The sequence below is a fragment of the Zeugodacus cucurbitae genome, chromosome X, assembly GCF_028554725.1.
Source record: "Zeugodacus cucurbitae isolate PBARC_wt_2022May chromosome X, idZeuCucr1.2, whole genome shotgun sequence".
Taxonomy (NCBI): Eukaryota; Metazoa; Arthropoda; class Insecta; order Diptera; family Tephritidae; genus Zeugodacus; species Zeugodacus cucurbitae.
In genome coordinates, this window is record NC_071672.1 from 31951599 (window position 1) to 31964215 (window position 12617).

General features: G+C 34.5%; 2 protein-coding genes across 6 annotated transcripts in view; one reads left to right on the forward strand and one right to left on the reverse strand.

Annotated features, from left to right (window-relative positions):
• The first annotated feature begins 1101 nt into the window (after positions 1–1101).
• The window catches only part of LOC105219324 (calcium/calmodulin-dependent protein kinase type II alpha chain), a 54966-nt gene continuing 43450 nt past the window's right edge, over positions 1102–12617 (forward strand). For 2 of the 3 annotated variants that reach the window (XM_054235561.1, XM_029044964.2), the window contains exon 1: positions 1102–1720. The gene's annotated coding sequence lies outside the window, so the exon portion shown is untranslated. The remainder of the gene's footprint in view (positions 1721–12617) is intronic. The other variant, XM_029044966.2, reaches the window with a different exon arrangement.
• Positions 4595–8971, reverse strand: LOC128923106 (uncharacterized). 3 transcript variants are annotated; one of them, XM_054235575.1, is made up of 2 exons: positions 8705–8971; positions 4595–7415 (listed from the first exon to the last, which is right to left on the reverse strand). In XM_054235575.1, exon 2 carries the CDS (start codon positions 7151–7153, stop codon positions 6572–6574), a length of 582 nt encoding a protein of 193 aa, XP_054091550.1. In that variant the 5' UTR covers positions 7154–7415; positions 8705–8971; the 3' UTR covers positions 4595–6571. The 3 variants fall into 3 exon arrangements, with proteins under 3 accessions (XP_054091550.1, XP_054091549.1, XP_054091548.1); XM_054235574.1 differs by having other exon boundaries at positions 4595–7700; XM_054235573.1 differs by having other exon boundaries at positions 7507–8971.

Consider the following 12617-nt stretch of genomic DNA (forward strand, 5'->3'; position numbering starts at 1 on the left):
AACGAACAAGCAAATTTGTTACATTGAGTATCTTAAATAACGAACATCGGGTATTTGTAAGTACTCGGTTTAACGAACAACATGAAGAAGACATATGAAGAAAGAGAAAAAAATCAAAAAACATCGAACCAGGATTTAGAATAAAATTTGAAAAAATTCAAAAGAAATGTGCAAATTGAAAAAATGTTGAATTTTATAAAAAAGCTTAACATTATTGATCAGCACCAAATAGAAGTATGAGTGTAATAATTTTTGGAAGAATTTATTAGATTAGAATTTTTTTGTTATGATTTTTGATTTTTTGATAAATAGTTTATAAAATAATTTATTAAACTGCAATTTACGGATATTTAACTGACAATTAATGTGTTCGTTATTTCGGAAAACTACTGTAATTGAAATTTTCAGGAACAAGGAACAAGTGGAGGAGTGGCGAAATACATAGCTATACGCTACAACTTTTGCCCAATACATATGAGGACGATTGTTGTTAGTGCATCTGCCTATTAGAACGCAATATGAAATTATTTTTGTGACTTGAATGTGGATGAGTTATGCTGCCACTTGTATTGTAACCGCAACATTTTGGAAACTGGCACACGTTTTCCGCTTTTTTCGTATACATTTTTCGGATTTCCTGCTGGTTTTGAACTACACCTTTACCAAGAAATAAGCTGGTAACTTGGTCTGACTTGCCTTGTCCAGTGTTCGTTGCTGTCCGAATAGCGCTGTAGATATTTGTTAATATATGTATATATGTAAATGCCTAAATCTCTATATGTGTATGTATACAGACTTATATAATTATATATAAATGTACAGTCCGGTATGTATGTATATGTATCGCTGTATACATACTAGATACGTATGGGGAAGCATATATCACGTATAAATTGTCAGTTAGCAGCTAAATATTTAAACTGGGGCATGCGCGTCAACTTTGCACATATTCTTCTCACATTTACTCACTTTTTTCAATAAATATCTGTTGTCTTTCGTTGAAGTGCGCCTGCCTGGGAGTAATTTGATTACTCGGAATTCCCTTTACTCACTTGCAGAGAGCACGTTTGGTCCAAAGTTTTTCAACATGTTTTAAGGGAAATGTTCAACACTTTTGGCTTCGGCTTGTTGCGGGTCGTCTAAAAGGCGAAGAAGCATAATAATTGGCGACCAACCGATACAGGAGCGTATCATATCGAACATTTCAGTATTTGATTCGCTTGCTCTCCTATCGGAGGAACAATCAACAAGCGTAACCAAGTCTAGTACGAGAACTCCTATATAGCGCCGACGTGGTCGTCGTGAATACGCACTTATAGCGTATAGAAAAATCCATTTTAGTGACTATAAAGAAAATTTTATGCTAAATCAGTCAGAAAAGCCTTAACTGGAATAAAACAAGTGACAAATAGCAGAAAATTTCAAGTTACTACCGTTAATTAAACACAGTTCAAGAAAAATAGCTAAAAATCGAAATAAATAATTAACCCAGAAAAGTGTTTGAGCAAATATATATGTACGTATCTGCTTACATTATCATATATCATAAATACATGTACATAGGTTCAAATTCTAACAGTAATTGAAAGAAACGCGAGATATTAAGTGCCAGGAAGTTCTAGTGAAAATACAACAAATATTGAAACGCGTTCAAGGAGAATTCGAAGTTTAAACCGAAATCAAATTTGACAGCAAATATTGACTTTTTCCAACTACAAAGGTAAACTATATTGAATTAAGTATTGTATATTTTATTTATGTATGTACTATATATGCTGCAAAGCAAATGCATAACTAAAAGCTGACGGTAAGAAAATTAAGGTAGCGCATAAATAAAATGGGGTAGTTGGAAAAAAAGGAAAAAAATATATATATATATATGGGAATGAGCAGACCATTTAAAGGGGTTGGTTAGTACATGCTATTATAACGAACAACATATATTTATGCCATATTTATAATAATTCCAAATTTTGAGCAATATTAAACAATATTAGCAACGTAATATACATAAATACACATACATATGTACGTATATTATTTTATATAGTACGCAAAATTCGCAACAAATTCATATTTAACTGTATATATATTAATCAATATATGTAAAAGTATAAAAATATATATAAGTAAAAACAAAAAATTTTATTAAAAAAGCCAACTGAAAATGTGGTTGAAAATAAAAAACACACAGAGGCGCACACACCTACAAAATAAATGCGAAAATAAACTGACGTGTGTGCATTGTTTACTATATAGCATACCGATTTGACTTGTGCCACAATTAAATGACAGCTCAATTCAAATTTAACACACAAACTGCATTATAAATTATCAATTATGCATTATATAAATAAAGAGTTTGCCTAAACTTTATTTTATTTAATATTTATTGTCATTCATACTTTGTTTAGTTGCTCTGTTTTTTATGATATATGTGCATATGTATTATTACATTATATATATTTATGTACATAATGTATAGCAACCATGCGCATTGCATACATTCTATACCGTATCTACATGCAATAGTTGTTGGTTTGTCTATTGATTTTTTTACTTTACTTGGGGAAAAGTGCTGATATTAACTGCAGTGGACATAACTGTATAAAATTATTGGTTCATCTTCGCTATAACAGATATTTTTATTAGATAGAGTTAATTTTAATATTTGAATTTAAACATACATATTTCCACATGAATACTGATAGCTACGTAGTCTATAGCATAAACATACATATGCACGAACATGCATACATATACATATATAGTATTCCAACAAACCAAACAAATTACTTGTATCAATCAATTTTCGTACACATATATACCCATTGTACCGTTTTAGTATGCATTTAATTGTGCTTTTATTAATTTGTAATATTCGAACACAGCCTGGTATAAAAAGTATATAATATATTGCGAAAAATAAGCAATAACATAGTTATATAGTCTATTCCCATGCTTATATACATATATATATATATATATATATATATATATGTATGTATAACACAGTGGTCACATAAAAACAAAGCGAACGCGTTAAAATCAATTACCCTTAGCGGTTAACCGAACATGGCATGCGCCACGGCTACGACCGCTTAATAACGTTGAGGGATTTAAAAAAGTTTGAATTGAAACTGTAATACTCGATGCATTGTCATACAGGCACTTCCAACAAACTGAAGACATGTTCCATGCAGTATAAGTAAGCATTACATCTTCTAAAATTTAAAAAAATTTACTACTTCCGTGTTTGAAGAGGTTTTGTCGAGTATCAGCGATTCACTTCAGCATTCTTCATATTTAATTTAAATTCATCGGATCAAAGGAGTCCTTATTGCATTTTCTTCACCGTTCCAATTAATATGCGCTGAAGTAAAACCAATCTGGGACAACTTTCCGAAGGGATTATTGCCAAAAATAGTTTCGGTATATTTTTATAATTATTTCAGTTTTTTTCGGTATAACTGTTATTTTGCGAATCTTTTATGAGCTTATGTTCTGCCCCAGTGCAATTTTATTTCGCATTTCAAGTTTAAGTTTTAACAAATAACCTAAATATTATACTCTAACAATATAATTATTTACTAAATAACACATATAATTGTATTCTTTTCCAAAAAGCACACTTTTGTTTAATTTAAACACAAAAATAACAGAAGTGTAATAGGGCTATCATCATGGTGTTATCTTATACCTGAGACAGACATGTAGTACATATTGTAGTATGCTTCAGTAACTATATGTGTATCGCCGGTGTTCCGAATTTTGTTTGAAAGCAAATGGTGTTCCGTACTACAAAACGGTTCTAGAAACCATTGAAATTTTGTGTGTTGTGAAATGTACTACAATGGATCACATTGAACATACCGAAAGCTTAAAGCTCTTCTGCCACAATCATATGTTTTCTGACATTTTGCCATACAGAAAATAAATTAAATTCAAAATAAACTGAAATCAAAAAACAAAATTAAAAAAAATGATGTGAAAAATATATTGAGAAGTAATAATTATAATGGACAGTAATATTTTAAGATTGCTTGCAATTATAACTAAGTCAGGATACATTTTCCTGCCGGTTATTCATAATTATATTTGGTTGAATTTATTTGTATCAGCCGATGGATGTAAAAATAGTACAATACCACATGTGTGTCACCATGCTGGTACATGGTTTCTTGAGCTTTTATTGTCGTACACATCGTAGTACGTCTTGGGCATTAAGATAAATGTTAGCTGTCATCGATTAGTCACTTCTCTGCTCGCTATCTTTGGGCGCTGCTCGTCTGTCAAAAGATTTAAATGTGAAAGCAACAACAAAGTTATATAGTTGAATTCGTACAGGAGAGTATGCGGATACCTAATTAAAAATTATATCACCGCTTGCTGAGTGCTGCCTTTCTGTTTGAATTATAGGACAGTGCGTTCTTTTGGCTTCTCTATAACGCTTATACTATGTTTACATATAACGAGATTATCTCCATTTACGAGCTTAACTCGATAATCTGTTATTAAGAAACGAGATTTCTCATACAAAATTCCTTTCTTTATAGTCCGCGTTTGTAAAATAATCTCGTTTTATATAACTAGATTTTCGGGGTTATTCCTAGTTTTATCGATAATTTTGCGAAGAAGAGGAGAAATGTCAAATGAAAATGTAAACAAAAATGGCCGACAGGGAGAGAAATAGATGTAATACAACAACAAATACAACACATTTGACAATTGATAATCTTATTTGGCTATATGTAAACGGTTAGATTATTGAACGTGCTTAGACGAGATTATTTTTATATGTAAACATACTATTAGCCAATCGAAGACTATTGTAACGAACATGATATCATAACAAACTAGAATCGGCAATCATCGATAACTGGCCAGATTTATCCAGATTATCGTAGTTGCCAGAATGTTTGAGTGGCGATATATTGCAACAATCGACTATATAAGGGCTGGCGGACTGGTAAAAAAAACACAGTTTTAATAAGAGAGTGGTCGAGTAAGCACAATTCTAAAGTGAGAGTTGTCGAGAAGTAAAGTATTGAGAGTATTGAGTAATAAAGTGATAAGTTATAAGGATTAAGAAGTAACGATTAGTGTGTAGCCATTAAAGTGTGACTTTTATTTGACAATTCGATCACTGGAACTCAGGGTAGATATCCGTTACAATAGTAGTACAATAGTAACGGATTTCCAAAATCTGTCGTTAACGCTGAAACTCTACGCTGAGTTCGATCACTGGATTGTCAAATAAAAGTCACACTCCAATGGCTATACACTAAACTTTATTTCTAATTCCTTATAACTTAACACTTTAGTACTCAATACTCTACTTTACAACTCTAACTTATAACTTGTTTAACTTTGCTCGACAACTCTCTCCTTAGAATTGTCCTCACTCGACAACTCTCTTATTAGAACTGTCTCTTGCTGCCAGTCCGACAGCCCTTATATAGTCGATTGTAAGCGATACATCGGCACTCGAACATTCTGGCAACTACGAATATCGATATCTAGATACATCTGGAAATTTATGGATTTCGATTGTCAGTTCTGGTTTGTTCTAGTGCCATTTTCGTTACACTGTCATCCAATTAAGTCTGATCGTCCCGATTAGACATACTTCCAGAACTAAACGCTTAGCATTTCTTCCCTTAATTTCATCCTCCAGGACACTGTCGTCCTCCCCAACATTCCCCTCCATTTTCATCAATCCCAAACCTTAAATCATTCAGTAACAAAAAATTATACTCGCTGTCGTCTACACCGTTGATTCCTGTACAGCAGGCCGATAAGCCAGGAACATGGATATATGGACATCCTCTATACCTGTGGTGATACCTGTCCACCAGCTTTCTAAAATGCTCTTCCAAAATTCGGATGAATTTTTCCACCATGATATCGGATCTTGGATGTGATGCAGCTTCAAATATTTTCCGGACACATAGCTTCTGGGACATCTCCCAACTTTTGATGTCCACGCCCACCATCTCGTCAGGCTCTTGGCTTAGAATTGGGTATTTCTCCGTCCTAGCCATCAAACCACTCCTGTTTAATGATTTGCTGGTAGGTTATGGACCAGCTACAACTATGGCAAATTGCTCCAATGGCGTTCCCGAACTGTACTGCTTCATCTGAACATGTCTCTTGGAACTCGACATCTCATTTGCAATGAAATCTCTCATTGATTGACGACAACCAACCCAACAAAACTGATTCCTCAACCTTCCCAAGGTTCCCGTGATTCTTATGTGCCCTTCACTTGGACCTTTGTGCATCTCGTAGCAAACTTTAGGTGATCTTTCGTTTCCAACAACCACGAGAGATCGGGAGCAGTATCCTCCTTTGCCTTTCCACACTCGATATAAGCAACCAGCCACCAACTTAAAACTGTTGCACTGTGCCTTCGCGACTAGAGGTTCTACAGACATTTCTTCTTTCTTTGGACGTTTCACAACTGGAGCTTCATCTTGAGATTCTTGTACCTTCATATCACAATCTTTTGCCCATGACACGTCTGACTTCTCTGGGATCACCTGCGTCATTATATGTGCCTCCTGCTCCTTCAATTGTGTATACACTCTCCATGTACTTCCAGCTGTGTTAACACCTCTGCTCTATTTAAGGTCACATCCATAGACTCGTCCTCCTTCAACTGTAAGGACACCCCATTCGATTCCAACTGTGTTGACAAAATCTCTCTATGTGTTTCCAAAAGTTTTGGCATACGCGCCTCATTCGCTTCCAAGTGTTTTGACAAAATCTCCTCGTGCTCTTTCAGCTTTGTTGGCACCTGAGCGATATATGAGGTCACCTCCTGCGACGGACTTTCCTTCTGCTCTTTTAACTGTGAAGACAATTGAGCTGATATCTGTGAGGGCAGATCTGTTATTTGTAAGGTCACTTGTGTTGACAACTGCGACTGCTGTGCTTTAATCTCCATTAATTCAAGTCTCTGCCCTTGAAACTGTGACGACATCTGCGACGACAACTGCGAGGACATCTGGGATATTGCAGACAAAACCATGTTCATGTCCTGTATCCCCGAGGAACATGTAGTCTTCTCCTTTTCTTCTATCTTAGTTGTTGATTCCTCCAACACCGATTCAAAAACATATTCGTCAACGTTGATGTTTTCTTCTTCCATCGCCTCTCGCAACCGGGCTTGTAACTTAGCTTTCAACCCATTCGTTGCTAAGCCTAGTTGTTCCAACTCCTTTTTAAGTTGTGGTATCTTTAATTCATAGTCGATTGTAAGCGATACATCGGCACTCGAACATTCTGGCAACTACGAAAATCGATATCTAGATACATCTGGAAATTTATCGATTTCGATTGTCAATTCTGGTTTGTTCTAGTACCATTTTCGTTATTGTAGACATCGATTACAGGGAAAATTCATCGGGTATCTATCGGATAAATAATAAAGATTGCTAAATATTTCGGAACCATTTACTAGAGTCTATTTTATTGTCAGTAATAGTATGTAGTTAATTGTACCTTTATTATGGGCATGGTATTTATCGTTGAAACTGGCATGACGTGTTCCACGTAAAGGTAAACTAATCTTAATATTACGGCTAATATAAAGTGCACACCGCTTAAAGTCTCTTTATAGCTTTGTCGTGATATGCATGTGCGAGTTCACATAAAAAAGACGTCTTAGCGTAATTTCGAACTTTAACAATGATTTCCTGTTAAGTGCATCACAAATAATCAGTTAATAAGAGACTAGTTAAGCGTTTAAGGATTAAGTTCGCAATATTACAAATTATTAAAAATAAAATTGAATCAAAGTCTGCACACGTTTCTAACGCGTTTGGAAATTTAAAACATAAGCAATTCATATCATGCTAAAAGACAATTACAGTATAATCTCTGTAATCTGGATTAAATAAGAGCAACGGTATTCTGGATAATCAACAAGTCAAACAATATTTGAATTTTAATCAATTATAATAGTAATTATATAATCGGTTTCACATGCGTCGTTTGGACAACACGATATATAAAACACGTTCTACGGTAAAAAATACCTATATAATTTAAAATTTTGGTTGAAAATAACCTGTGATTGAATTTTCACGTAATGAATCAAATCTTTGTATAACGGCCAATGACCTGATGCACTCCAGTTGTAATAACTATATGGGATCCGATTTGTCTTGCCTTTCAAACCATTTAAAAACAACATCTAGTGCTTCAAAAGTTTTTGCGTGAGCTGGTACTTGACATATGTAGGTGCATCCCCAGTTTCAGTCGCTTCATCAGCTTCTCTCTCTCCTTCCGTTCAAAGCGTCAATGATTTTTTCATCAGTTGATGTTTGGAATCCAGGGTATTCATTAACGCAGTTCAGCCACTCTATAATATTCCTTTCAACACACCCTTCATCATTGCTAAGAATTTTCATTGCTTCTGTAATTTCCTTAAACTCGTCGTGCGGTTCAATAGAGGTACAGTTAATTTTAATAATTTATTTCACAATTTCTTTTTAACTAATTTATGCCGTCGAAACACTTTTGTTAGATAATCCGGATTCTACTGTATGTATTTTTTAACATATATAAACATAAATTTGCAATTCAACAAAAAACAAAGAAAATTGACTTATAGCGTTTTCCAACATTATACAAATGCTCCATTACAACTTTGAAAATTTTTAATTTTTCGTGTGACAAAAGTACAAAAATATGTCACCTTATCATGCAGGTCAACTATCAAGTGCTGAACACCTAGACGACGACAAGAGACGAGCGACATCTGTCAAATATTAAACTACACGCGTTCTTATGGGCACTGCTTTTAAGAACACAGCACCTCAGTATATACAGTAGTTTGGTTTGTTTACATTAATTTTCATCTTTTAACACACCACCGAGGCGTACTTGGGTTGTGTGCTACGTTTTTTTTTGCTACAATTGTGGTAATTAGGGTGTTATGCTTGCATTTAATCTTCACAAAAATTTTAAAGTCCGATGAAGAGTACTTAAATAATTATTAAATAAAATAAACTTTTTCATTATTATTGTAATTATTTTAAATTATTTCGCATATTTATTAAATTTTATGGTAGCATTAAATGTTATTTATTTATAAGTTAGTTATATTTTATGTACAAGTGTATTACGCGATTCAACTAATTTTTAAATATTGTATTAAAATAAATACATCCCTGGGTTGGTGACACTACATTTGGCGCTTTCAAATTTTAAAAGATTTAATATTACTATGAAACAATTTGAATATTTTTCACTAAATAACCTTAAAAGAGTATGTATGTCTGGTTCAAGATAGTCCTTGGCAAACTTTTCAAGCTTTGGCAATGTCTTCCATAGATAGTCAGCAATCTATTAGACCTTGTATGGAAATTGATATAATTGAAAACGATTTCCTTCAGAGAAATTCATTTTCATATTTACATATATGGTTATATGTATAATGACTGTTTTAAAATGCACAATTGTTTGCTGTCTATAACACTATTCGAGAAAGGGCAGATCTCTGAAGTCGCCTATGTTTTTACACAATAAAAAGTGTAGGATTGGTCAAACTTAGTAAAAGCTCTTGAGCTTTTTATAAATTTAATTAAAAGACTTGTATTAGTATTAAATGACGATTTTGATTTTTGTTACCTTGGACCCGATTTTTTGTAATACCTATTCAATAGGATCATGACATATATCGTTTTAAAAATGTTTAATAAGGAGGCGACCACCCATCATTTCAAGCTCATAAAGCTTTTGTGTATTCTCAAGCTTTGCAATTTAAAGCTTTTTAAATATAATTATTTGTAAATAATTTAAGTAAAAACTAGCAAAAATGTTTTTTTTTTTTAATTTTGTGTCAGTAAAGTTTAAATAAATGTGGCCAAAAATAATTTACCACAGAGAAGTACTTGTATGAGAGCTGTATTTTATTCTCACCACTTATAAAATTTCTCATGTACATTAAATAAATTTTTTGCATATAATATAGCACACATTGATGTTAAAATCATTTTTAAGTGAAATATAGCATAAATAAATAGTTTCGCTTTATATAAGACAGCAATATATATAATACTAGCTGTTACCCTGTGCGCTTCGCTACACCTAAATCGATTAAAACTCTTAAGGGTTTTTACTTTGTGTTTTATTTATTGTTGTAAAACTGTTACTTATTTATAAAACATCTATAAAACATTTATAAAACATATTGGTATACAACATTTTTGGTTTTTCCACCTGGCGCGTAAATGAATAAGCACCTTGGTGTTTCCACTCTCGAGCATGCGCCGAACAATTGGCCGTGGGAGAAGCACGGTTCTTCCAAATTGACGCCGCACACTTGAAACGTTTGCCCTTGCGATTTGTTGATGGTCATCGCAAAGGCAAGACGTACTGGGAACTGCAAGCGCTTAAATTCAAACGGCATGTCCGTTGGAATCATGGGAATGCGTGGTAAGAGTACAACTTCACCTGCTGCCTTGCCATTTAGTATTGTTGCTTCAATCAAATTTGGCCACAATTAGTATAATGGGTGAACCGACTTTCAGGACCAAACTATGCGGTGGCAGACCGGGGGGATCCAAAGAATTCAAGAATTCAGTTGGATAATTGACTATTTCATCTTGATTCAAAACGCTATCAGTCGATGTATATGTTTTAGCTTCTCCTGGCAGTTTTTCTTGAATGGCAAAATTGATTTCGTTGACGTGTACATTTTTCGGTGCCAATTTTGCGTTCACTTAAATAGTGTTGAACAATATTCGGAAATACACTTTCAATCAATTCTTCTTTCGATTGTAAAAGTGTACAAAAGTTGTTCGGCAATGTGTTCAAACCGGTATCATCGATTGGTGTTTTGCCTTCGCCAATGTCCAACAACTGCTTCGAAAACGCCGCTGCGGATCGATCGTTTTGCAATTGGACTCGCATGTTGATGGTAAGAGTCAGCTTTTGAACATGTCTCCACAAAACTGACGATTTTAAACATGCGTTTATTTCGTCGGCAGGAGTTGATCGAGGAATGACTGGCAAAGTTTGCCGAAAATCGCCAGATAATAAGACTAATGCTCCGCCAAAAAGTTGTTGCTTTTGGCGTAAATCTTGCATTGTTCTATTGAAAGCTTCTAATGACTTTTTGTTAGCCATTGGGCACTCATCCCATAGAACTATTCCAGCTCCTCGCAAAACTTTTGCCATTGCTGAATTCCTCGATATGCTGAATTGCTGAATGCAGCGATGCCTGGCGAAGCAATTGCCAGCGCAATTTTCTGCTGTGACCGTATAGTAGCAAGAATCAAAGAGATCAGAAACGTTTTCCCTGTACCACCGGGCGCATCCAGAAAGTAGAATCCACCGGCGTTATTGTCAACCGCTCGTATAATCTTATCATACGCATTTTTCTGCTGAATATTCAATTTGGTAATGTTAGCTTGTATGAAAGCACACAATTCATTGCAATCGTATTGTTGTTCACGTTGAAGCTCATGGTCAAGCATATCAATCGCTGAACGATTGGGCGCAGTTATGCCAAGTTGCGCTAATGCCTTATTCGCAATTGTAAGGCACAGATCTTCAACCAATATCAGCATCATTATACATTTGTAATGTATATAGCAAGTCTGCGGACCTTTGGCTAACCGTCAACACGCTCCCCTGGCTTTCGTCGTTGAAATGTATTCAATGATGCATTCCAAGTGAAATATGGTGGTATTTTGGAATATAGTAATGTTCTTGCAAAATCATTTTTTTTGCAAAACGTGCAATGATACACACATTAAATTTCTTATGTGCACCCTCCACACAGACCCCAAGCACCCCTGAAAATTTCATTGAAATCGGGTAAGCCGTCTAGGAGGAGTATGCGAACAGGAAGTTTTGCCACTTAATTTGATATATATAGATTTCCTATTTTATGTCTGAAGTTTTACTAAAATGAAGTACTCCATATATACAGCAATGTGTTTTCCAAGATGGCGGCCATCTTACCACCGAGAATTCCCCACGAATAAGGTTTTCTACTGTATGTACTGTGACAGCACGACTTCGCGACAAAAGGGTTGAAGTCTTCGCTGTCGCCAAATTAGAAATGTTTCTAATTTTGCCGACGACAATGGCTGCTGTAGAGCTCCCACTAAAATGTAAAATTATTAAAAATTCCAAAAAATATGAGGTTATTTTGCCAGCAGAAGCGTAAAAAAGCTTTGATATATCATTTGTAACAAAAATCGATTATTTGAAACAAATAAATCGACCTATTTATGCATTTTTTGTACAAAAAATTTCACTTTGAATTAAATATGTAAATTTTATGGAAGTGAATGATTGCTATTTTATATGTCGGTGACGTCTTCAAATTGTTCAAGACGCTGGCTTCAAAGCTGCGTTTGTAATCAGCCGTCGCTACGCCGTGCCGTGTTTTCAGCACTTCACGCCCACATTTTGAGAAGGGTTGGAAAATGTATAAAAGTATAAAACAAACATCTCCGAAATTGACAAAAGAACTCGCCAATTTGATAAGCCCGAGTTCTTTACTTAAATCTGTTTATACGATAAGCGATTTCGCCTTTTACAACAACCAGTACCTTAACAATATTGGTTCAACTACTTCTGCAAGACAGAAGTGT